A 25375-nucleotide genomic window follows, 5' to 3' on the forward strand; every position below is an offset into this window, starting at 1 on the left:
AGGCTGGGTCCTCCCAGTGGCCCCAGGGCGCCCTGCACAAGACCACTCGGCCAGCAGACAGCCTGGGTAGGAGAGCCTCCCACGGCGGGCACAGGACTTCTGTGCCTGTGCAGACACTTCCCATGTGGCCTCACGGGGCCACTCACGAGGCCCCTGCCGTGGCCCAGGCAGGAGGCTGAAGGGAAAGGTTTACCTGCAAAGGTAAACACGCCTGACCTTAAAACTCTCTCCCAAAACTGCCTTCAGAAAAAGGAAAGCAGTATAACTCCAAGAATTCAGGGACGAATTCAACTTTGAGCAAACCATAAGATGGACACAATCCTATTTGGTACCCAAGGCAGGTGGTGTATCAGCTTACGAAGGTCAGAACGGCAAAGGAAGGCACCATTAGCGATGGGGACAAGAACAGGTTCTAGACAGGAGACACATGTGTGCATGTGTGTACATGCGTGCGTGCGTGCATGTATGTGCGCGCATGTGCACGTGTGTAGGCACCGCACCTAGGTACACACCTATTATGTGGACGTGTGTGCACAAGTGCTCATACGCAAGGGCACACGTGCACTCACACCTTGGTTGCCACTTAGAACTGCTGTGGCTGGTCCGGGCCTGGCCAGACAGGGAGAGAGGGCAGCCCGGGAGCCCCTCTGCCCTGCCACTAATTCTCTATGTGGCCTTGGGGGAGTCACCCTGGGGCCTCAGTGCCCATCTACAAAGCAGCGATTTCAACGCACACGTGGCATCGCAGGAGCCAGAGGAGCCACAGAATCCACGGCCGGCCGGGCGCGGAGCGGGCGCCACGCGGGACCAGCGGCGGGCACCTGGCCGACTTACGCGTTCGGGATCTTCGAAATGTCTATCTTGTCTCTAGAGGTGATGTAGGGGATCACGACCACTTTCTTCAAGTCTGACAGTCCTGATGGAGAAAGGGAAACAGTCACAGGACACGAGATACTGAGTTGCCCATATTTGTTTTCACAAAGTGTAACGCAGCCTAGAGACGGCACTGCACGGTTATTTTTGCAGTGTGCCGCTTCGAGAGGCCTCCGTGACTCCCGGGGAGGGCCGGGCTCTCCTCTCTGTCCCCGCGCCCCGCCGCACCGGCCCCGACGGGAGGGCCGCGCACCTTCCACGACCTGCTGCAGCTTGTCCAGGTGGCCATGCTCCTTGCCATTGTACACAACGGCCTCCACAGAGAAGATGAGCTTCGGCTGGATCTGGGAGAACCGGTCCAGAACTCCCTGAGGAGAGGAAGGGAGGAATCGTCGCTGCTCGTCCCAGAGGCGAACGCCTTCAGCAGCCAGCGACACTGCTGCTCTTCACAGGAAAGAAAACGCGGCGCTGTGGGCGCGCCGGCCCCGCGCCTGCGCCCCGTCATCCAGCAGCCGGTGAAGACGGCCAGGTGCAACACGGCGCGCGCGAGTAACGAAACGCCGGAGGGCTGCCGGACTCCGACGTCGCCGGACCGGAAGGCCGCGGGCACTCGCACTGCCCAGGGGACCCCCGCTTGTACGGATGGAGCCTCGAGCCTCGCAACGCAGCTCCCCGGCACGTGGAGTGAGGACCCGCCTTCCAAACAGGCGGCTACAGCTCTGCAAAGCGGTTCCATGTTTTACTTCTCTTCCAGCCTTCGATCAGAAAGGAACCTGAATTCTCCAAATTGTACTTTCTGCCAATCAAATGCATGACCCACGAATGTGTGTATAGGAAACGAGCCCCGTTTTAAAAAGCGGGCTCACCGCCCACGGACCCCGCCGAGCACACCTCTTTCCCCGAAGGCAGGTGTCCCTCCCAAGCAGGTATTGAAATTGTTTCTCCAACTGACGTGAACGGACAGGCGTAGCCTCACGACACACCCGACACACCCTGAGGGTCGCCACACGGGTGACGGGTTAGAGCGTCTCGGACGGGCCTTCCTTGCCTTCCCTCCCAGCCGCCCCAAAGCTCAGACGACGGCGGAGTCTGTCCCTCCAGGACACGGCGGCGCGGACGACATCGCCCAGATGGCTCTCCTGTCCCCTGCCCAGCAGTTCAGGGTGAGTGGTTCCAGATCAAAGCCTGGGTGACCCCAGGGCAAAGAAAGTGAGGCCAGCACCTCTGCGGAGCCCGTAGTCGGGCGGGGTCTGCCCGGCACACACAGCTGCGCAGTACGGCCTCCTGCGGCGGGACTGTGGATTGAGCTCATCAGGGTAACCGACTGCTCTGCGGCGGGCCAGGCATCAGAGGAGAGGGCAGTGCACGTGTCTAGGACAACGAGGCCATCAGGGCCCCTCGGAGGGGTCCCAGCAGGTGACAGCGTCACCTGGGGCCCAGACCCCCTGAATGGAGAACTCTGGGGGAGCCAGGAAACCTGTGCTTCCACAAGCCCCGGAGACCCCGACGCACGATAAAATTTGAGATTCTCCGGGCTCAGGGTTCGAGGACTGAGAGTCTACTTTCAACGCCGCCCAATCATCAGGACCGGAGAAGAGCTTGTCTGTTCCATCTCCTGTGCCAGGGAAGCACACGGGCAGGCTCCCTGCCCCCAGGAGCGCGCGAGCTACCAGAAAACGACAGGAGAGCAAGGATAGCGTTATTGCTGTCCGTTTCTGGTTATTTTCAGTGAAATACACTCACGACTGAGGAAAAGAACAGGGAGAAGGAATTAAAGCCATAAGGAAAAAATTATGATGGCGTCCATCAATAAATGCGAAATCTCTTTTTTTCCGAAAAGACCAATAAAATAAACCTCTTGACAAATCTGGTCAAGAAAAAAAGGTAATACTTCTGGCTAATGCTTACATAGTACTTAATTATAATTATGTATCTTTTATTAATATTTACTCAGTGTTCACAGCAACCTGTGACGTAGGTAAATATGACAGCCTAGGATTTGATAACAGAGTGCGATGCCATCATTAGACCCATATTACAGATAAACTGAGGCGTACAAACGCACAAAATCAGAAGTCACATTTTACTACAGAAATATAAAGATTAATGACTGAGAAACTGTTACGTTTAATGCCATTAATAAATTTCAAAATCCAGATGGGGTAGATAATATGAATTATCTAGAAAATATGAATTATCAAAATGGACTCAAGAAGTGGTAGAATACTCGAAGAGACAGAACCATGGCAGAAAACGTGGTCAAAAGTCCGCTCCTAACAGAGGCACCAGGCGAGGCAGAACGGCCGGCGGGGGCCATGGGCCCGGACGGGGCCCACCCAGTCAGGAGGAAGAACCCGGAACCCGGTCAGCTCCTGGCGAGCAGCGCCCCCTGCGGGTGGCGAGAGGAGCAGGCTCCGCGGCCAGGTGGGCAGGGGACGCCGGCAAAGCAGAGGGGGCGCCCCGGGCAGAGCCCAGGGCAGGTGCGGCTGGCCCAGGGGAGGGGACAGCCTGCGCGAAACCCTGAGGTCAAGCACGCAGGGCACCCACGGCCAGGCCAGGGGCCCCGACAGACGGCAGAGACGTCCCCGCGAAATCCGTCGTGCCCCCTCCCAGCCGGCTGTCCTGTTCGCAAGGTGGCAGCAAACTCGGGGGGGAGGGAACCCAGTCTGCCAGTGACCTGGGACTCGGATGTCCCAGCGGTGACCCTTGGTCACAGTGACAGCAAAAAGAATCAGAGGCCTGGGCAGTGGCACCTGGGAAGACTCGGAGTTCCGTGAGGCGCAGGAAGTGGCCCTGGCTGGCCGAGCGCAGGTTGCGACCTGTGGGCGCCTGAAACCGGCTGGACCTGAAGCTAGGCCCAGTCCAGGGCGGAGCCGCTCAGTCGAGAACTGCCTTCCTGCTGCGGAGCCACGGACACACCTGTGATCACGCATCTGACCTGAATGCGGTGCCTAGCAACCCACCAAGCAGCCGGGGCTGGATCACGTGGACAGCCCCCTAGAGCGATCCTGTTTACACACACGCAGCGATCTGAAGACACTTGGGAGGGCGAGGGAGGGCTACGGGCTGTGGGCCCGGCTCGGATGTGTGGCCATCAGAGGCTGGGCCCCCCCCAGCATTGGAGAAAGCCACCAACTCGAAGGGGGACAGCAAAGCGAAGAGAAAAGCAAAAGGCCGAAAGCCTGACGCCTGGAGGTCCCGGCGAGGCCGGAGGGCTGGAGACCCAACGAGCAAAGCAAAGCCCTCCGCCCACCTGGTGACGCCCCGTCCGCCCGGAGCGCTGGGTGGCCACGCCCAGGCCACGCGGAGGCCGCGCGGGGGTGGGAACACGGGGGAGCCGCAGGGGGCGCCGGCGAGCAGAGTGGCGGGAGCGGCGCAGATGCGGCGATGGGGGGAGGGGAGTGCGTCCGCAGCACCGTCCAGGGAAGAGAGGCGCCCCCGCTCCCCGTGGCGGCCCCCGCTCCCCGTGGCGGCCCCCGCTCCCCGTGGCGGCCCCCGCAGACGTGCATGGCAACCGAGGCGGCCCTTCGGCACCAGCCAGCTGGGCGAGGGCAGGGAAGGTCACCACGACACCTGCGGACGGGCGAACCGCCCGCACGGAGACCCCTCCCCTGTATTCGTGAAGTGCCCAGGAACGATCCACACGTGTGTGTCACGGCACCAGGACGCCCGCCCGCGGCCAGCAACACGCCCCGCGGGAAAGAAGCCAAGTCCTCAAAACCGGGATTTGCGGGCGGGAGGCAATTTCCCCCTTTGCGACAGGGGCGCTCGGTGATCTGAAACAGGAAACGCGATTCGGAGCAGCAAAGACATCGGTGCTTCATCGCAGGTCTCAGCGAAGGGCTCTGTCCTAAAGAGGCAGGCCGCCCGACGTGCAAAACGGTGACGTCCGAAATTAAGAAAAGGAGACTCTTTGTTTTAAGTGGAGATTTGCGAACCACTGAAGAGAACTGTCCGAGCCCACAGCGTCCCCCGCATTCAGGCCCCGCCTCATCGCGGCCGCCACGAGCGCTGCCCAGCGGGTAAACCACGGGCAGAGAATTCGACGGCTGACCCGTGAGGCTCCAGGCTCATCCACTGGTCCCGGGGGCCTTCGCGGCACACAGGTGCTGGCGTCCATGTGAGCGAGCCCCACGACCAGAGCTCCCCGGGCCGGGGAGGCTCGCCCAGGGAGCCGAAAGCCAGGTGGGAGCAGCCGGAAGGGCTGAGAGGTTGCCAGGCACAGCCGCGGGACCCGCCAGGCGCTGGGCGCTCGCGGGCCCCAGGCCCACGCGGAGGCGCTGGCCCTGCTCCGCGACCAGCTTTCGGGTGGGGCCCCCCCAAGGCCACGCTCACGCCCCGTGCCACACACAGCTCTCCCACGTCCTCACGCCCAGCTTACAAAAAGTTAAAGCTCCAATCCAACTCTGAGAACACTCACGTCCCAGCTCGCTGAGAGCTAACGGCACTGCGCCAGGGTAGGTCGGCGCCGTCCCCAGCCCTGCACGAGCCTCGCCTCTGCGGTCCCCACGAGCTCCCCACGTTCGTACTCAGGACACGGGGCCGGGAAGTGGCAGAGGGACTCAAACCCAGGCGGGACCTGCCTGCACGCCACCCTGCCTCCTCAACCCGGGGGCCCTGCCCTCCGCCTCCCGCGACGTGCTCACGACCCACTGCGGGATCCCCGTCCCCGCTTGCTGGACCCTCCCACAAGGCCACCTCTGGCCCCGAGCAGCGCACACGGCCACAGAGAGGGCCCGGAAACGGGAGAAGGCACGCATGGACTTCTGGTCTCAGGTCAGTCCCAGCTGACCTTGTCCTGGGCGGAGGCCGTCGAGGAGAGGCCCTGGAAAGTTCCAAGAGGCAGGAGCACAGTCCAGCCATCAGCCACCAAGTGGTGGTCTCTGGGGCGTCCCCCTCCCTAAACTCGGCAGGGCTCTGTCCTCACCCTGCTGGTCCCCGCCCCGGCCACCAGGGGCCTTGGGCACGGGGGACGGCCAGGGGCCACGAGGACAGACCCCTGTTGGAGGGCCTGGAGGGCCCCCGCGCCCCTGGCTGCACTTCCTGGCACCAGGCCGCCTCTGCTCCTGGCGTGGCCCCTGCGCTGGGCACTGGTCGGTGCCGCTTGGCGGCCGGGGGTCAGCCGGGCTCCGTCCCACTCGGCTGCCTGTTCGCCCCACAGAGGGTCGCAGCGCTGGGCAGCCGTGGTGGGGTCAGCACACACTTCCCGCCCCCGCCTGGCTCAGACCGGGCAGCTAGGCAAACCCGCCCGGTTCCTTGGTCCCCTCCGACTCGTGGAGATGACGAGGCCCTCGCCCCCCCACGAGAAGCGTGAAGCCCAGACCCCAGGTCCAAGATCAGACACGGAGCGATGGACGCGGGAACCTCCGTGAGCAAACGGGGAGGCCACACAGGACAAACGTTCAGAAGACCCCACGTGGTCACGAGGTCACAGGGGAGGTGACCGGTCAGCTCCAGCTAGAGCTTCGCCTCAGGGCTGTGGCCAGTGGCACACGCCAATGCGGCACACACACCGCGGGGCAGCAGGGGCCCGAGAACGGAGGGCAGAATCGCGTGTTTAGGTTTAACGGCAAAGTACAGTCCTTCTGGCTCCTTCCACCAGTTATTCTCATGTCCCTGGCCAGAGAGGCAGGAGGCCATCGTGACGTCACTTCCTTCCAGCCTTGCTGGCCACAGAGGTCCACTGGGAACCCCGCCCCACACGCCCTACCCAGGGCCTCAGGTGGGCACGGCGCTTCCCTGCGGAAACCACGCAGAAGGTCCCCCTGCGGGGCCACACGCCCAGGAAGCTCACGGGGCCCAGAAGCACCCCCTCTGGTGGGGACCCGGACTCACGTTCACCCCGAAGTCCGGGGACATGGAGCTCCAGATGGCACCAATGCTCGCGGCCGCCAGCATGGCCTCCACGGCATGCACACTGTTGGGTAAGTAACCTGCAGAGGGGACACAGACAGGAAGCGGTGGGTTCGGGGTGCACTGGACGCGGGCACCCCGGGAGCAGGCAGCCGTGGGGAGGGGGCTGGCTCTGAACGCCAAGGAGCCCTGCCAGCCCCGCCCCCCCCCCCGCCGCCTCGATGTCCCTCTTCAGGTGACCCCCCCCACCACGTCCTGCTGTTGCCGCCTCGGGCGCATTCTCTGTGCTGCACTCGGGGACCCCCGCGGCCCCGCGCGGCCCTGCTCCCTCCGCTGCTCCGCTGCGCCTCCCTCGCAGGCTGGGCCACGGCGGCCCTCTTTCACCTCTGTAGCTGGTCCAAGTTCCTCCTGCCTCAGGGCCTTCGCACGAGCTGCCGGCCCTGCCCGACACTCTTCCACGCACACCAGGCTTCCCTACTCAGGGCACGCTCACCCTTCATTCAGCTCGGAACCCAAACAAAACTTTCTCAGAGAAGCCTTCCCCTGAGCCCAAGTCTCCCCGGCAGTCACCCACAAAGCGCCCGCATTTCTCCCTCACCAAACAATTTCTTCCTTCCCAAAACAATCCCCAGTGCACAGTGATCATCACTGGCTAAGGAACACCTGGTTCTCAGGCGAGCGCAGGGGCTTCGTCCGTCCGGCTCTTTACTGCGCCCCACGCATCAAGGCCCTCAGAGGCTGGACTGGCGGCCGGCAGGGGCGTGGATTGATGGATGGATGGTTGGATGGACAGATGGACGAGTAGACAGACTGAAGGATGGAGAGTTGGACGGATGGAGGGACAGATGGATTGATGGACAGATGGATGGATAAATGGGTGGGTAGGGTTAGATAAATAAATGGAAGGATGGATGGATGGATGGACAGACAGACGGACAATGGACAGACAGGTGGGTGGGCTGGGGTGGATGGATGGACGGACAGATGGATGGATGGATGGATGGATGGGTGAGGTAGGTGGGGTGAGGGGGTAGGTGGGTGGATGGATGGATGGGTGGGTGGGTGGGGTGGGGGGGTAGGTGGATGGATGGACGGACAGATGGATGGATGGATGGATGGATGGGTGGGTGGGGTGGGGGGGTAGGTGGATGGATGGGTGGGTGGGTGAGTGGGTGGATGGATGGATAGAGAGGAAGGAAAGGGGAATGGGGAATGTGAGCAGGACAGTCAGAGACACACAGACTCCCATACGAGACAGAGGAAGGGGTCAGGCCCTCCATCTAGTCTAGTCGGAGGCTAGGCTATGGCCAGAGAGGCTACGATCACTTAAGCAGATCACCCTAAACGTTCCAGGGGGAAGATCTGTGACCAGCACCAGGGAGCAGCGGGGCCCAGGGCAATCGCGCCTCCCCCGAGCAGGGCTCCCCAGCAGCCGTGACCACGCCCAGCAGCCGTGACCACGCCCAGCAGGCCTCAGCACCCAGGAGCCCCTGGGCACCCCCTTGTCCCTCCTCCCACTGACCACCGCAGTTGATGCTTCCACTCTGGGGGTTCACTTCATCTTCCCTGCCCGGCCACGGTACCACAAGGGGCAGAGGTCATGGCCCCCAGGGCTCCGCACTGCCCCCGGCACAGGGGGAGCCCGATGTTTGCTGCGGAGCTGAGTATAAACCAAAGCTTCTGGATGGTGGCATTGCCCGGGGGCAGGGCCGACTTGGTGGAGACTGACCAACGGCCAGGATGTGACCACGTCACAGACAGGAGAGGCCGAGCCAGGAACAGCGCCGTCTCTGAGGCCCCCGAGCTCCGCTCCGCCAGCTCCCGCCCGGGATCGCTACCCATGCTCTCTCCCAGGAAGCGCCCCCAGCCCTGCTGACTGTCGTCAGGCAAATCACTGTCCGAGGGGAGACACCCAGAAGGACAGGTCACCAGCTGCCAGCCTGATTCGGGGAAGTCCAGGGCGCCGAAGCCAGGTGCCCCTGAGAGACAGCACAGCCAAGAAGGGGCCCGGCCGCCCTCCCCAGCACACCTGGCTCTCTGTCTCCCCATCTCTCGGAAATGCAGGCTGCAAAGGGGGATTTATAAAAACGAAAATCGGAGGGAAGAAAAAAATGGGAGAAGAAACTTTAAATTCCTTTTCCAGGCCTGACAAGGGAACAGTTTAAACTGGACCAAGAGGAACCCAAGAGACTGGGGTTCCAACCGCAAACCTGTCTGGTCACCGGCAAAGCTCCCGTTCATCTGTCAAATAAACGTTCACTGTCCACCTACTGCGCGCCAGGCCGAGACACCGGAAGGCAGTGAGCGGAAGACAAGGTCCCTGTCCTCTGGTGCTGAAGGACAGACAGACCCACACACACAGAATCTTGTGAATTCAGGTGTGCGACAGGAAAATTAAGAAAAATAAGGCAGGGTGCAAGGGGAGAGCGGCGATGGGTTTTTCCACGAGATTCTGCCCGGGTTGGCCTCTGGGGCGGAAATGTGTGAGCTGAGACCTCAATGAACCAGGGCGACCCGCACATATGCAGGCGGCTTGGTGTGTCCCTTGGCACCGATTCCTTTCTAGTCAGCTAACACACAGTGAGCAGTGTCCCCAAGCCCAGGGACCAGCCCCCGTGCCTGGTTTATAGATGACAAGGCCACTCGGCTCCCTGCCCTCTTGGCAGACACACTCTGAACTCCTCTGGGAGAGGCGCGCCCACGCCAAACACCGAGGTCCCAAGGCCAAAGCCCTGCCCAGGCACTTCGCCTGCTGCCACGCTGGCTGCTGCGGCCCCGGCCCGTCACCAAGGGGGCCAGGAGGAGGGCGGCCTGGCCCCTGGGCAGCACGGGAGTGAGCCGGCGCATCTTTACCGGCTCCCATACCCAAACCAGCCCAGGTTCCCTGGGACAGAGAACAGGTGCACGCACAGGTCTTTAAACTTCTCCAAAGGGAAAAGATAATGATTAGGAAAACATCCGAGCTGCCCTTGGTAGGATGTCGTGACTTACCAGGACGCCTGAGGGAGCAAAGGGAGGGTGAGCTCGGGGACACTGGCTGAGACGGGGACCTTTCGGGACACCCGCCCCTGCGTTCCGCACTGCTCACCAGCCTCCGGGCCTTTGCACAGGCTGTTTCTCTCTGCAGCCGGGACTGCTCTCCCGTCCCCTCCCCAACACCAGTGCAAGGCTACCTCCTAAAGACCCCTCGCTAACCCAGTCACCCAGTACTCACCGCACACCCCTGACACTCGGGGACCTGTTTTAGGGCCACTCAGGATGAAAGGGGTAGGACAGGGAGGGCTGTGAACAAAACAAAAGGTTCGGAGGCAAGTCACCTCACAGGCGACCCCATCGTAAATTCCTCACTGGCCGGTCACGGCAGGTGGTCCCACCCTAGATCTATCCCTCGGGCTGTAAAGGCTCATCTTTGCCTCAGGCCAGCCCTGGCCGCTGTTTCTGTGCGTCCAGGTGAACACACCTTGGAAATGCTTCTTTTCGGAACCTCCTTTCTAGCACAAGCCCCTCTTTCGAGACCCGTCCTTCTAATAAAGCGCGCGAGGGCGCACACGGCCTTGCCCGCCCCGTGCCCCCGCCGCGCCTTGCTCGCTCCCACCCCCAAGCACGTTTCGTAACGTCCCCTCCTTAGTCTCAGACGCGTGGAAGAAACAGCACACTGTTATTCTCTGAAGCATTCCTCTCAGTCTGTTGCGAGCCTGCTTCCAGGTGGATCCTCTCTTTGGCTCAAATAAGTTTCCGTAAAAATTCTCTCCAGGTGTGGACGTTCTCACGTGGACGGGCCACGGGGCGTGTGGAGGACGCAGGGGAGGTGAGCGGGAAGGCCCGCGCGGGGCCGCGCACCCGGCCCCAGGCCCGCCTCGCCACCCCGAGGGCCGCGGGGGCGGCGAGGTCTCGGGCGGGGGATGGGCACCACCGTGGGGCCAGGGTCGCGAGTGCCGTCGTGTCGCCAGAGGACAGAAAAGCCCTTCTCTTTGGTTTAAGAGCGAAACCTGTGTCCGATCCTGGGAACGAACACACCTGGTTCACTCCAAACTCGACAGCACAGCAAAGCGCGCTCAGAGCCTCAGTCCGACTCGGACCGGAAACCGACACCGGGTGGCGTCCTCGTCATCGCCACTGGCCTCACTCTGGTGACAGCGGGCCGGGGCCAAGAAGGTACGCGTAACCTCTCTGCCCGGAAAAGACGCTCAACAGCCAGCCAGTTCTGCCTCTCTGCTGCCCCGCTTAGAGATGAAGAAACTCGAGGTCCAAACCTCCACACCCAAACCTTCGCCTATGACAGGTGTCGTAGCTCCAGGGAGCCCAGGGCCCTCAGCAGCTGCTAAACAGGCCACGCCGAGGCCGTCAGGGCCGCACTTTCGGTGACCTTCCTTCCTTGTTTATTTTTTGCCGCGCATGTGCAGTCGAAGTCCTAAGGTTACATGTTTTGCGACACGCCTCAAAAGCTGCGCCAACCTTCCAAGCCATTCTCCTCTCCCCCGGGACCGCAGCAAGCGCCAAAAACACTCACCGACGACCCGGTCTGCTTTCCTCACGCCCATTTTCCTCATTGCTGCTGCAAACAAAGCCACTCGTTGTCGCAGCTCCTTGAAAGTCACCTTCGCAATTTCCTCTTTGCCTTCTCCTGGAAGGAGAACAAAAGGGCAGATCACGTGAAGACCATTGCCAAAGGGAAGGGTCTGAGTCCCGGGCACGCGTGAAGACGCACACCTGTTTAAGCGCAGGCTGGGAGTCCGCGCCCCGGGGAGAGGTCACAGAAACGCGGGGGATGCGAGCAAAGATGCGGGTCGGCTCGACTTTATAGAAAAGAAGGGCGGTGTGAAAATTAGCCAAAGAAACACACTCACAGAATTTGTCATTAAACAGATTTGTTATTATTGGGAGTGCTTAAGTGAAGAATCCTTTGATTTTGGTCATGGTTTTTTTTTTTAATCTGTTTGTTTTTGTTTCTTTTTGAACTTTTCATTTTGAAATGATGACAGATTCCCAGAAAGTTGCAAAGGGAGCAGAGCTACCCTTTACCGAGTTTTCCCCAGGCCGGTTACATCTTACATAACTCTAGTAGGACATCAAAGCCAGGAAACTGACATTGGTACAATGTGTTCTTTGTCCTGGGATAGTGTTTCCTAGAACACCACCACAACCAAGACCCAAAACATACCCATCACCACAAAGATCCATCTACTGCCACCCTTTTATGGTCACCCCGCCACCACCGCCATCACCATCAACCCTGACCCTGGCACCACTAACCTATTCTCCGTCTCTAAAATCCCACGTCGAGAATGTTCTGTGAATGCAATCACAGTAGACGGCCTTGCAGAATGGCTTTTTTCCACTCAATGCAATGCCCTTATGATTCATCCGAGTCGTTGCACGCGTCAACAATTCATTCCTTTTGATTGCTGAGTACTATTCTAACTTTGGTTTGTTTGATTGTTTGTTCCGTTTTTTTTGGGGGGGGGATTTGTAAAGGAAATGTGAGCTTATTGTAGAAAACTCTGACATTGCGAACAATGTATATGAGTAAGAAAATAGAATCATCAATCGGCCTCACTCGCTATCGAAGAAATGTCCATTAAAACAGCGAGGCATGGCTTGTCGCCTCCCAGGTTGGTAAGAATGGCGTGGTAGCCCCCCACGATCCCTGCCTCTGGTGTTCACGCTCTCGTGGTCCCCCTGACATGGAAGGGGCCCGACCCGGATAGCCCTCAGGACATCACGTAAATGACGGTGACTTCTGGGCCTTGGCTGTAAAAGGCGCCGCAGCTTCCACGTGCCACTCCGGAACCAGCTGCCATGTCGCGAGGACACTCAAGCAGCTCGTGGAGACGGCCGTGCGGCGAGGAACCGAGGCCTCACACGGCCACAGGAACGTGCCATCCTGGATGCGCGTGTACTGACCCCAGTCCAGCCTTCGGCTGACCGCAGCCCCCGCCAACGCCCTCGCTGCAGCTCCACGCGCTAAGCCACTGCCGACTGCGCAACCCCCAGAGACTGTGAGACCTTGAGCGCTTACTGTTTCAGGCCATGTTTGGGAGTAGTTTGTTACATGGCAGAAAATGAAGATGGTGAAGCTTCAATGTTGCAAAGGCGTAGGAAAACTATTTAAATGTACTTTCTACAGGAAACACGTCAATCTTTTGCCCATTATCTTTGATGCAAATTCCCGTTGGCTCACTGCTTTTCGATTCTGCAATGTGAAGTTTCTCTTCTCTTTTTTGTTATAAATGTGGCTTTTCCTACCTGCTTAAAGGCATGCATCCCTGCCCATTCTCTTCTCCCCTCACTGGGTAATTACCTCGCCCAGCGTCCCACACCAGTTAATTTTCTATCCTACAAAAATACTCAGTCACCTGAAATCCACTGTTCAAAGACAAGAAGTGCTGAGCAGGCAGCTGTCCAATGTCACGGGCACTGACGGGCTCCGGCTCGCTGCGTCGGCTCCGCACGCTGGGGCGGGAACGTGACAGACAGAGCACACGCACCTGCCCTCCCGCGGGCACTGGCCTCGCGGGAGCCGCACGCGGGAGGGGTGAGCTGCGCTGAGCGGAGGTGCGTGAGCACCCGCACGCGGCTAGGACAGTCGGGGCAAGTCGCAAAAAGATGCAGACGAGGAAACACGGTCTTCAAGTCCCCGAGTCAATAATCTCAATAATCGGCCCATTCAGGGCCCTGCTGGAGAAAGACAGCCATTGGCAAACTGAATTTGATCCCTGGCTCGAGGGCACTTAGTCCCATGCAAACATGAGGAGGGGGGAGCTCGTTAAAGGAAGGGGTTCGGATATTTAAAAAGGAGGAGGCGGCGGGGAGGGGAGGAAAGAGGCCGTGGCGGAGAAGTGAGAAACAGACACGGCCGGCCTCTTAAATACGCCGCACCCCGCCGGACCACACGCTCTGGAGGGGTGCATTTTGTCATGTGACCTATAGCCCAAGAAAAAGCCTCATGGGTCCTTCTAGACACTGAGCCCACCAGGCGCTTCCTGCAAGTCTCATACACTGTCCCCACAATTTTACAAAAGAGCCCTCCCTGCCCCAGGTCAGAGGAGCCACCGTGGGGACCCAGAGATAGCGCCCGGCAAGCTTCTAAGTTAGACTTTCTCCTCGCGCAGAGTGTGACCTCTGCCCATCCTCCCCCGGCAGCCAGGGTCACCGTCAGACCACAGCTCCCTTGCCCACAGCCCTCGCGCGGCCCCAAACTCCTGGCCGAGGCCCTCGAGGCACCCCGCCGCCCTTGCTGACACACATCCTGTCACCGGGGCCACAGCGCCTCTCGCGCTGCTCCCCACCCCTCGGGGCTTTCCCGGGCCCGGGCCTCCCCTCTCACTGCTCCCTGTGCCTGGAATGTTCCCCCCACCTCTGCGTGACCCCCTCGCGTTATCCAAGTCCTGCTCAGGTCTCACTGTCTCCACGCGGGCAGCCCCGGCGGCCCTGCCAGAAAGAGCTCTGCTCCCCACCGCCATCTCTCTCCCGGACAGCACTGTGTTTATCCTTCCGCGTGCTCCGCGCCCGCTGGGCGTTCACTGCACATGGTTTCATGTTTACTGTTTCCCCGGTAGAACGCCAGCCCCATGAGAGCAGGGACCTCACCTGCCCTGTTCAATGCTGTCTTCCCAGCATCTTGCCCAGAGGAGGCGCTTGATACAAAGCTGAGAAACAAGGGGGTGGGTGGGTGGACGGATGGGTAGGTGGAAGGATGGATGGACAGATGGATGGACAGAGATTGACAGAAGAAAGGATGGACAAATGAATGGATGGATGGGTAGTTTGGACAGGTGGGTGGGTGGATGGATGGGTGGATGGATGGATAGATGGGTGGATGGATGGATGGATGCATGAGTTTGTGGGTGGGTGGGCAGGTGATGGATGGATGGATGGATAAGCAAATGGCTCCTTAAAGAGTAAGAGAGAGATGTGGGACAGATACAACATTCCAAGGTGACTTCTCCACTCAGCCTCAACCACATCAGAGCTAAGAACCAAGGAAGGGAGCTAAGTAACACTGAACAGCCATCACATTACATACAGACAGGATTCTGCAGTCCTTAACCAGGAACATGCATCGGAAGCAACTGTGGGCGTTAAAAGCAAATGCAAGCCTGGGTCCCACCCCCAGAACTTGCTCTGTAAGTCACAGTGGAAATGGGGTGGCCATGTCTTTACAAGCTGCACAGGGATTTCTGATGAAAACCTCACTTGAGAACTGCATATTTCCTCTGTGCCAAGGACAGCTGTAAGATGTGTGTTCACGTGTGTATGCAACATATACAGCGATTGCAACGTACACATACCTATCAGCACCCTCACCTCTGTGTACATCCAGAAGAATTCGAAGGAGGACCTCAGAGAGACCTCTACACACCCATGTTCACATCGGCATTGCTCTCAATAGCCAGGAGGCGGAAGTAACCCAGGTGTATCAACACCTGGATGGATCAAGAAAATGCAGTATAGACATATAAAGGAATATTATGCAGCCTTGAAAAAGAAGGAAACTCTGACACATGGATGAACCTTGAGGACTTCATGCTGAGGGAAACAGCCCAGTCACAGAAGGACAAATACCATTACGACTCTGCTCACAGGAAGGATTGAAAGGAGTCAAAATCGCAGAAACGGAGAGGAGCAAGGCGGTTGCCAAGGGCTGGCGGAGGCGGCGGGATCGCGTGCTGAGCGGGCACAGAGCTTCAGCATCACCAGATGGGAAAGTCTGCGGGTCTGTCCCCCAGCAACGCGAACACACCTAACGCGCCTGAACCGCACACTTAAACGCGGTGAAGACGGCAAACTTAACGTTATGTTTCCGATCGTAGTTTCTTTAAAGAAGACAGGCGCAGAGACACCGCTCGAAAGCCACACGCTGCGGTGCGCCCACGCGCCGAGGCCTCTCCGAAACGGGTGAGCGAGCGCGCGCGCCCGGCGCCCGGCACTCACGTGCGGCGTAGAGGGCCGTCCGGCCGCTGTCCCCGTGCCGCAGCAGGTTCTCCGCGTAGTTCAGCCGGCTGCCCCTGAACCACTCGGGGATGTCCGCGACGCCTTTCGACGTGTCCACAACCTGCAGAGAACGACAGCAAAGCAAGGCGAGATCCACACCGCGAATGAACCCCCGGGGCTCTGACCCCCCAGGAGGCCCGAGGCGTCGTAGTCGCGTTGTGTGGACTGGACATGGAACTGGCCCGAAGGCCCGAAACTGGAAACATAAAACCACCCTCCGCGGTTATGCATACGGTGTTCCGTACCAGAAAGTCACTGAGAGATCCTGAGCATGCTCACCGCCCCCCCCCAAAAAAAATAGGTTCTGTGAGGTGAGGGACGTGCTGATTCCACAAAGCGTTATCTAGATCAAATCATCAACGTTGTACACCTGAAATGCATACATAATTCTATTTATCAATTATTCCTCAAAAAAAGCTAAAAAAAATTAATGCCAAGGGAAAACAGCATCCCCCCTAATTTACTTTGTGAACACATATTTTTTAAGCACCTCAGTTGTGAGAGATGCTGAAGACAGAAAGTAAACGAGACAGATGTGGCACCTGCCCAATGTCCCAATGTCAGACCAGACTCATGAAAACCAGGAGGTCGGACCCCATGGCCCACCTGCCCACAACACGACTTCCGGAAGTCTGGCCCCGGCCTCCTTTCTCCAGGGCCAGAAACTTGATCTTCTCCAAGTTCCTGCAGGTGAACCTTCCCGAATGGTTCACCCCATAACCAAACCAAAAACATGGTGGTTATACTTTAAATAACAAGATGTTCCCCAGATTAGTTATTGATTTATAGTGTAAGGACAAAGATCTCTAAAATCCAGGTTAAAAAAACTAATGAAACTACTGAGAGTTTAAAAAACAACCTGAATGTAAAAAAATCACTGAACTATATACACTTTAAAGCGGTCAAGATGGTAAATTTTATGTTATGTGTACTTTTCCACAATTTTAAAACTTTTTGATAAAATGAAAATAAACGATGGCCTACCACTTAGGGTCGTCAGGGTCTCAGGACAGGGCCTGAGTCCACACGCATCCACAGGCCCAGAGGTGGCACAGGCTTCGTGGGGTCTGTGACCCCAGTACAACTTCCCGCCAAATCTCTAGAGAAATGACTTTCCCCACCGATGTGAGGTTTTCAAAGAAGATATGGTTTGAAGTCCCAAAAATTAATCCTTCATCTTAGAATATAACCATGAAGAGATAGTCGGTAAGCAAACTCTCTACTTACCTCATCATACATGCGTGAGTAGACAATCCCGCTGAATTTCCAGAACTCTGCCCAGAAGTCCGAATATGACTCAACTGACCACTGATACAAGTCATTGTAATTTTCTGAAAATGAAATAAAATGGCACATAGCTCAGCTAAATCGGAGCAGAGTCCCGGCTGCGGGACACGTAGATGGACGGCCTAGGCAACGCCGGGTTGCATGGTGCGAAGGCATCTGATGAGGAACGGCCTCGGGGGTGGAGGGGTGTCTTGACCGTTCCCGACGCGAACCCACCACCACCAGTCCTAAAAGGAACCAAGTGATGGGGCAGTGGTTTCGTACCTGAACCAGCATGTCTAGGAACAAGGACTCTGGAGCCGCAGGGTCCAAACCCTGGCGTGGCCGTTTATTAGCCGTGCGACCCCAGGCAAGTTACCTCTGCATGCATAAAACCGCCCGCCGCGGTTACGCATACGGTGTTCCGTACCGGAAAGTCACTGAGAGATCCTGAGCATGCTCACCGCCTCCCCCCCCCGCCAAAAAAAAAATAGGTTCTGTGAGGTGAGGGGCGTGCTGATTCCACAAAGCGTTCTCTAGATCAAATAATGTTCCCCCTTCTGTAAAATGGAGGTGGCGACGAGCACCCCTCCTTCACGGGGCCACCGCGAGGGTTCCCACGAGCACGTGTGTGAAACGCTCAGGCGGGGGCCTGAGACACGATCGGAGCTGCACCAGGACTCTCCTGTCGCCCAGCCCCACGCTCTCAGGGAGCTACGGTCACGAGGCTCGAAAACCCAGACGTTCCGAACGGGACGCGTACCGACGACTTCTCGTGCCAGTGCGACGTGCGGGGGAGGTTTGGGGGACTATGTGTTCGTTTTGACCTTTCAGGAAGCAATACATCCACGGGATTCAAAATTAGAAAAGGAGAAAAGGTTATATGACAAAAAACAAAAACCAAAAAAAGTGCCCCTCCCTCTCGCGCCACAGCCGTCCACCTCTTCTTGCCCGGAGGGGGCCAGGCAGAGGTTTTGTGCACGAGTAAAGCCACCCCTCCCTTTCCTCGTCACAAACAGAAGCGTGCCCTTCACGCCGGAGGAACCCCTTTCGGGCCTTTTTGATGTCGACATGTTCCAGTAGGACACACACTCATGTGCTGGTGCTCCGGGCACTTGGTGACAGTGGGACGATGACCACCAGGTGTCAGGAATAAAAAAAAAAAAAAAAAAAAGCACAATACAAGGACTCAGCTGGATTCCCTCACCAGCATCAGCCAACTTCATGCAGGTTTAGGCCTCTGCACTTTCCCCACCGTGGGGGGTTGGGGGGCGGGTACACAGAGGAAGGGACACAACGGTCTCTGCCCTTTGCCACCGTCACCCCTCAGTGGCCTCCAGTAATGCTGGACTCAGGAGCCAAGGAGAAGAGTGACCTCTGACAGCCGGGGCAGCAGGGGCGGGCTGGCCCTGGCAGCGAGGGCAGGGACTGGACCCTGGGAGGAAGCCAAGAGCCCGGGCAGAGAGCTGGGGTGAGCAAGTCTGCCACACGGATGGAGAGGTGGGGACACCTGGCTCAGAGGTCACGCAGCTGAGATGGAGGCGCAGGGTCCTAGGGGTTCCAAGCTCGAGAAAGACAGAGACTCGGGCTCGTAGTGAAGTTGGCTGCACTTCCTCCCAGCCCCACGAGAGAACTCTGCCCAGTTCCGCCCCATCTGCTCAGCCCAGGGGCCACAGACCAGGTCAGGTCAAGCAGGCACACGGGAAAACCCAGCAGGGCCAGTGCATCTGGAAAGCTGGGGCCAGCCCCGACTCTAGGAGCCATGCTCAGGGGGCTCGGGCAGGCTACCCTGCCCCTCTGGGATCCAGCAGCCCTCGTGTGTTGTGGACTGACCCCTGGGGAAGGCCTTCCCACAGCCAAGCAGAGTCACCCTGTGCTCCAGGGCCAGGCTGGGGGGCCTGCGTCAACATCTCAGCTCTGCCGCTCACTGAGCCATGACCTTCGGCGAGTGCTTCACCTCCCTGAGCCTCGGCATGCCGGTCTGCGAGGTGGGGGAACCGCGAGCCCTTCGCGGGCTGTGCCGAGGACGGTGGGGCCAGGCTCGGCGCGGAATGCCCGCGCTCACACCCGCCCCTCCAAACAGGTGATCTCGCACAAGTCGTGGACCGTCTCTGGGCCCCAGGCACTTCCTCCATGGAAGGAAGACAATGGTACTCAGCACAGGGTCACTGTGAGAACTGAGTGAGGCAACACATGCGAAGCAGCAAGGACCGCGTCTGGCAGAGAGAAGGTGCCGGAAGGTGTCGGCCATCATTGCGCCCGGTCATTGAGCAGGAGTGTGATGCGTGAGAGGCTACGCGATCGTACACGATAAGTTAAGACATCGAGACAGGGACGTAAAGTATGGGAAAGTGACCGTCATTAGCAGCGGGCCACGTTCTCAGCCAAGACAGAGGTCAGCGCTGGCCAGGGCGTCACCGGGGAGGGAGCCCCCAGGGGAAAGACACCTCACGTGACACAAGGCCCCCACCTGGCGTCCCAGCCTTTTGTTTAATCGCCTTGGTCCTCACCAACTACGGAGTCAGGCACCAAAAACTTTCCCTAAACGCTGCAGGGAGGAGCCAGAGGCTTAAATCTAGGCCTCTGCTGAAGGCCTCAAAAGCCCATCACGAAGTAAGTCACCACCAGGCCGCCTGTCCGGGGACAAGTGACCACGACGCAATCTTAACATCACAAGGCCCTGAGCGGATGCACGGTGGAGGAGTCCAGCGCACACGGCTCAGGGGAGCTGCGGACTGTGTTTTGGACTTTCGCTCACACACGCTCCCGCCTGCACTTGGAGGCTGCGACCCAGGGGCAAGATGACCGGCCGGGGACACGGCACATTTGGGTCGGTTTCCATGTGTTCAGAAAGCACCTGAGCTGGCTGCCACCAGGAAAATCACAGTCTCCAAGGGAAATGCGAGGTTGCTGGCTTCTCCTGAGAAAACAGAGTATCTGGCTGGGGTAGCCGGCCGGCGATGCCCGCCGCCGGGCGTTTCGGTCCCCGTGCCGTCCCCTCCCCACACTGAGCAGGGCTCATCTGTGAGTCCCACGCGATGCCAGGGAAATGAGCGCGCCCAGCGTGTGAAAGACATCGCGGCTTCCGCCCCGGATGGCCCGCTCGGTGGGAAGCCGGCGGCCGCGACGCGAGGCCGCTCCAGTAGTCCTCGGTGGCACGAAACACAAGCCTCCCGCCCCCAGCCAGCACGGACCCACTGCCACGTGAGAGGGCCACCAAGCTCCTCCAGCCCATCGAGCCTTCAGGTGACGGCGGCCTCCTGAGTCCCAGAGCCGGAAGCCCAGCTGGGCCCCTCTCAGATCCCCGCCCCACAGAAACTGCTGTTTTACGTGCCAAGTCTCGGGGGGATTTGTTATGCACAATAGATAACTAATGCCCTGTCGCACCACAGAGTGACAGTTGGCTAGGGTGGGGTGCCAGCTGCTACACCTGGCGCAAACACAGCAGCTGGGCCCACTGATTGTGGACGCCACAGCCGAGAGCTCACAGCCCAGACTGGGGGCTTTTGTTCCCTCGGCTGGAGTGCGGGGCACCGGCAACACCTTCCGAGCCAATCACTGAGCATTAAGTCAGTTAATACGTGTAAAGTGCCCGGATGGGGCCAGGCGCCTAGAAAGCACTCAGCAAATGTTAGCTATTATTAATACCTCCAGCGCCTGCCCGGGCCCCGCAGGCATCTGAGTTCGCCAGCTCGGCTTCCCACTCGCCCCGGTCTTCCTTCCCACCTGTGAGAATTCCGACCGGCCGAGACCTTCCGATCTCAGCTCGAGATCTCGTCCGCGCCTTTCAGCGGCGCTCTGACGGGCCCGCAGGGCGAGGCGCGGAGGCGGGTGGCGCGCTGACCCTCGGCGCGATCACTGCGCAGGGAGGTTATGTCTTGCGTGAACTTTCTCCACCCCCAGCGACACGTAATCTATGTGAGAACGGGGACCCAGCCTTCTGCAGGCTGGCACTCTGTCCCAGCTGCCGCCCACAGAGGTGAAGTGCGGCTCGTGGTGCACAAAAAGATGCTCGGCACGGTCCTTCGAAAGAACGTGTACTAATGACACAGGTGGGGTACGTGCGGCGAGTCCCCCGGGGCCTTGCGCAGGAAGCCAGACATCACGTGCACATGTGCCGGGCAAGGGCTGCAGGCCGCCCCTGAGGGGGTCCGCATGGGCATGTCACCTGAGGGAGTCCTCAGGTGAGCTCTGCTAGGAGCAGTGATGAGAACCAACCAACCTACAGCCCTGTTTAGAAAGGAGAACCTGTAACTCCAAGGGCCCTGAATAAGCAGGGTTAGGGCTCAGGGAAGGTGGCGAGGCTGGGGAACCTCCTGTGCGCCCCCCCCCATCCTCAGGGCAGGAGCGAGGCGGGGGCACCTGTGAGGGCGTGCGCCTTGCTGCCTCGGCACATCCGGTCAACAGCACTGCTCAGAACTGTGCGCCAACTATGCACGGCCACACTTGGGAGTCCAGGGGGGTCCAAGTTCAAGGGTACTGGCTTTAAGCAATAAGAATGCTCACAATAAATGAAAAGGCAAGGCAGGGTGCCAGTCCAAATTACACACACTTGGAGAGCAGAGGAAAGGAGGAAATGGCCAGAGAGAATGACCACAGAGACGGTGGCCTCTGAGCTGGGTCTGAAAGCAAAGTCCAAACCTCCAGGGCCAGGCCTGTGGGGCGGAGGGGAGCAGCTGGAGGTAACCGTCGGGAACGGGAGAGGAGGAAAAGCCAAAGCCAGGCTCCGAACACCCCCTCGCCTCAGCTGATGGCCGCCACGCGGGCGAGCAGACCCGGCATCGCAGGCTGTGTTTCCCGAAAAAGCTGTCAATCTGTCTTTTCCTGCATGGTCCCCCCTCACGCGAACCCCCCGAACTAAGCCTGCACGTTCATTCTTGCCCACAGCCGCCAGTCTGCGAGCCTTGAAGGGCGGAGAGGAGTCTGGCGAGCGGGCTAGGGGCTCCCGGTGCTTGCTGGTGTTTACACACGAACGCCATAGACCAGGTGCAGGTGCTGGGCCCGGTCACCTCCAGTCTCCCTCATGCCCACCCAGTGACACGGGTGGCTCTCAGCCCAGACTGTGGGCTTTCCTTCTCTCAACTGGAGGGTGAGGCACTTTACTAACTCAATCCCTTAACTAACTTAATCCTAAGTAATTGGCTCGGAAGGAAACCCGAGCTTGAGATCTGTGATTTCCTTCTGACCACTCAGCTAGTAAGTGGTGGAGCCAGTTCAAAATCCAGGTAGTCTGATTATTCACCCAGCTGACAGAGCTGTCTTTACGTGCAACACTGTGTAAAGCACCAGGGCTAGACAAGCACCTGCATTATGGCCGGCGAAGGAGAGAGGTTGGAATCCAGGCAAGGTGACGCAGAAGGGTACGGTCCCGCTCTGAGCTCTCCTTGGAAATCACGTCTGATCTCCCCCAACCCAACGCACGCTAACTTACCAACTAGAGGGTAATAAGACCCATTTGTCTGGGGCGGGGGGAGGAGGGGTGGAGCTGGGGGAGCCAAAGGAAAGGGTTTGGTAGAAGTTATGACACCGCCATATGCTGTGGAGGGTCCGGAAGCTGCCAGGGGGCACCATTTGCAAGCCCATGGTTGACAAGAGCCATCGTGAGACTCTGAGCCACAGACGGGCAAAGCCAAGCCTGACTGCTCCGGCAAAGCGGGCAGAAGGTGCTGACGGGGGGAGGGAGGAAAGGCAGGCGGCGGGGAGCCCGATCCACTTTCGGAGAAGAGGAAGGGAGGGCCTCGGGAGAGGCGCTGGCCCTGGGGCAAGGGGGTGCGGCGGGCGCTGCCGCTGAGGTGGGCACCCTGTGCGGGCCAGGGAGTCGGGTCACCACTTTTGTGCGGCTGGCTGAGGACAGCGATGCCGCCGCGCGGAATCGCCAGTATTGCCGCGGCCAGCTGAGGGGTGAGGTGGGAGGAAAAGCCATGATGAGTTGCAGAGCCCTGGGGGGTGGGGGGGGGGCAGGTAGACGGACAAGCCAGTCGGGGCTGCGGGAAAGCACCAGGCAAAGGGCCCTTCCTCTGCACAGCCCTCCCGCAGCCAGGGGCGTCCTGAGGGGCTCCGACTGGGTTCTGCTTGGTGCTGGGGTGTGAGCACCAGGGGAAGGAGGTCCTCCCGGATCCCAAAGGAAGGTTCCCGCGGGGCCATCCTTCTCCTAGGCGCCCCGAGTCTGCGCTGCCCTTCCAGCAGGATCGGCCAGCCTGGGGGCTTGGGCGGTGGGGCTAAGAGGGGACAACACGAGGTACAGTGATCTGGCAAGCGACCCCCACACACGGAGGGGTAGAGCTGGCTGTCAGAAAGGGCGTGTGTGTCCGGAAGGAAGCCCCCAGACTGGAGTGCAGGACCCCAGGAAGCACCTTACCTCACAAGTAGGAACCTCGTGAGCAAGGGACCACTCAGGGCACAGGGGTTCCAGACCAGAGGCGGGACCGCCCAGGGAGAGGGCGCCCTACATGCAGGGAGATGCTGCGGGCAGGAGTCCGCAGCCTGAAAGCAAAGGGGGTGACGCCCCGGACGGACAAGGGGCCAACCCCCCCCATCGGAGGCGCCCCACCCCCTGGAGAGAGACCCTAAGTCCACTGGCTCCTCCGACCCCCAGAGGAGGGACACTGGACATCCGGAGACCTTCCAAACGACAAGGAGAGGCCCTGACAGAAATGTCCAGGAAAAGGAGGCGTCCCGGTCCCCAGGAGGAGGGCGGCTCCGCCAAGCGGTCCCTCGGCCCCCGAGGGGGGTGGCCGGAGCCCTGGGGCCGCGCGCGCACTCACCCAGCGCCAGGCCGTGGGCGGCGCTCACGGCCGCCCGAAAGCGGTCCATCTGCGTGTTCCCCTTGCCGTCAGGCTCCCACATGACGTGGCACCCCAGGATCTCGTCCTGCCGGGCCCGCAATTCCTTGGACATGGCTGCGGCGGAGGCTGCGCGGGGACCGGGACAGGCCAGGGACAGCGGAGGCCGGGGACGCGGCGGAGGACCAGGCGCGAGCGGCTGGACCAATGAGTGCAGCGGCGCGGTGGCCGGGGAGAGACACCTGGCAAGCCCCGCCCCTCGGCCCCGCCCCGCCCTGGCCCCGCCCCTCGGCCCCGCCCCTCGGCCCCGCCCCGCCCGCGTGTAACCCTTGGTGGGCGCCGCGCTGAGCCGCCGGGAGGTGGACCAAAGCTGGCGGGGCTGGGCGGGCTGCGCAGGCCTGGGCGCCGCGCTGTCACCTGGAGCTCGCAGGGGTTAAAGCGGCCCCGGGAGCCGGGAGCCGGGAGCCGGGAGCCCGAGGCCGCCGGCTCGGACAGGTGTTCATTCATTCTCTGATTTGTTCTAACCGCAGTTACTTACTGAGCGCCTCCTGGGGACCCTCTTCTGTGCGGGCCTTTGCGGAAACGGCAGTGGACAAAGCAAAAGTCCTGCCGGGTCAGCAGAAGGTAAAGGGAGAGGGGCAGGCGTGGAGAAGCCGGGAGGCTGTGAACGAGTAAATACATCATGCACGTATCAAGCATAACGTGACAACGCACACGGTGGCGCACGCTGTTTCCCAGCGAGTACGCAACATACACAGTGGAGTGACACGTGCGATATTATTTGTATGATAAAAAATACTAAGTGCCATCGAAGGAAATAAACCAGAGGAAGAGTAGGTGCGACATGGAGGAATGTTTTCATTTAAATGGGGTCATCGGGGAAAGTCCCATTGAAAAGGTGACGTCTACCAGTGACTTGAAGACGGTGACAGGAGTGAGCTCTTCAGCATCTGAGGAACGAGTCTGCAAACAGAAGGAACAGCCGGTGTGAAGGCCCGGAGGCGGGAGAATGTCCCGCGCGGTTAGACGACTACCCGAGGACACCGGTGTCTTAAAGGAAGAGGTAACAGCACAGGGGGGTCCTGGCGACCAATGAAGACTGGCTTTCACCTCGGGTGGGTTGAGACCGTTGGAAGGTTTTGAGCGGAAGAGGGACGGTGCCCACAGTTATTAAAATGTGGTTGCCTCAGGCTGCCAGGCTGAGAATAGTCTGCCAGGAGGGAGACCCATTATGATGATGTCTCAAGAGATGGCAGTGGCTGGACCAGGGGCAGCTGCGGAACTGGAGAGAAAATGAGACTTGGGATATATTTCGAGGATTTATTTGTTGGGCTCCTATGGTGCGTTGGCACCGTGCTAGGGACCTTCTCACATTCTTTGTCGTAATTTGTTCTCTCAGGAACCCAGCCGGCTTCCCCCAAGTCTGTTTTTCCTGGCAGTGTTGAAGTTTTGTGACGCATCCTCCCACCCCCACTGCTCAGTTTCCATCTCCCGGTCGTCACTAATAAACACAGGTTCTTTGAATGTCAACCGTAATTGGAAAAAAATAAAATAAAATAAATTTTTAAAGGAGAAAAAATAAACGTAAGATTCTAACTTAAAACAGG

At 59.4% G+C, this 25375-nt stretch overlaps 1 protein-coding gene across 4 annotated transcripts in view; it reads right to left on the reverse strand.

Moving 5' to 3' along the window:
* The window catches only part of AACS (acetoacetyl-CoA synthetase), a 44045-nt gene extending 20082 nt beyond the window's left edge, over positions 1–23963 (reverse strand). For 2 of the 4 annotated variants that reach the window (XM_016129851.2, XM_036221199.1), the window contains exons 1-7: positions 23751–23963; positions 16948–17051; positions 15661–15781; positions 11237–11350; positions 6709–6806; positions 1127–1241; positions 835–916 (exon numbers count right to left, since the gene is read on the reverse strand). In XM_016129851.2, the coding sequence (XP_015985337.2) occupies positions 835–916; positions 1127–1241; positions 6709–6806; positions 11237–11350; positions 15661–15781; positions 16948–17051; positions 23751–23883 (767 nt within the window). In that variant the 5' untranslated portion in view covers positions 23884–23963. The other 2 variants (XM_036221198.1, XM_036221200.1) reach the window with 2 other exon arrangements.
* Positions 23964–25375: the final 1412 nt, after the last annotated feature.

Source organism: Rousettus aegyptiacus, unplaced genomic scaffold (genome assembly GCF_014176215.1).
Source record: "Rousettus aegyptiacus isolate mRouAeg1 unplaced genomic scaffold, mRouAeg1.p scaffold_m13_p_5, whole genome shotgun sequence".
Lineage (NCBI taxonomy): Eukaryota > Metazoa > Chordata > Mammalia > Chiroptera > Pteropodidae > Rousettus > Rousettus aegyptiacus.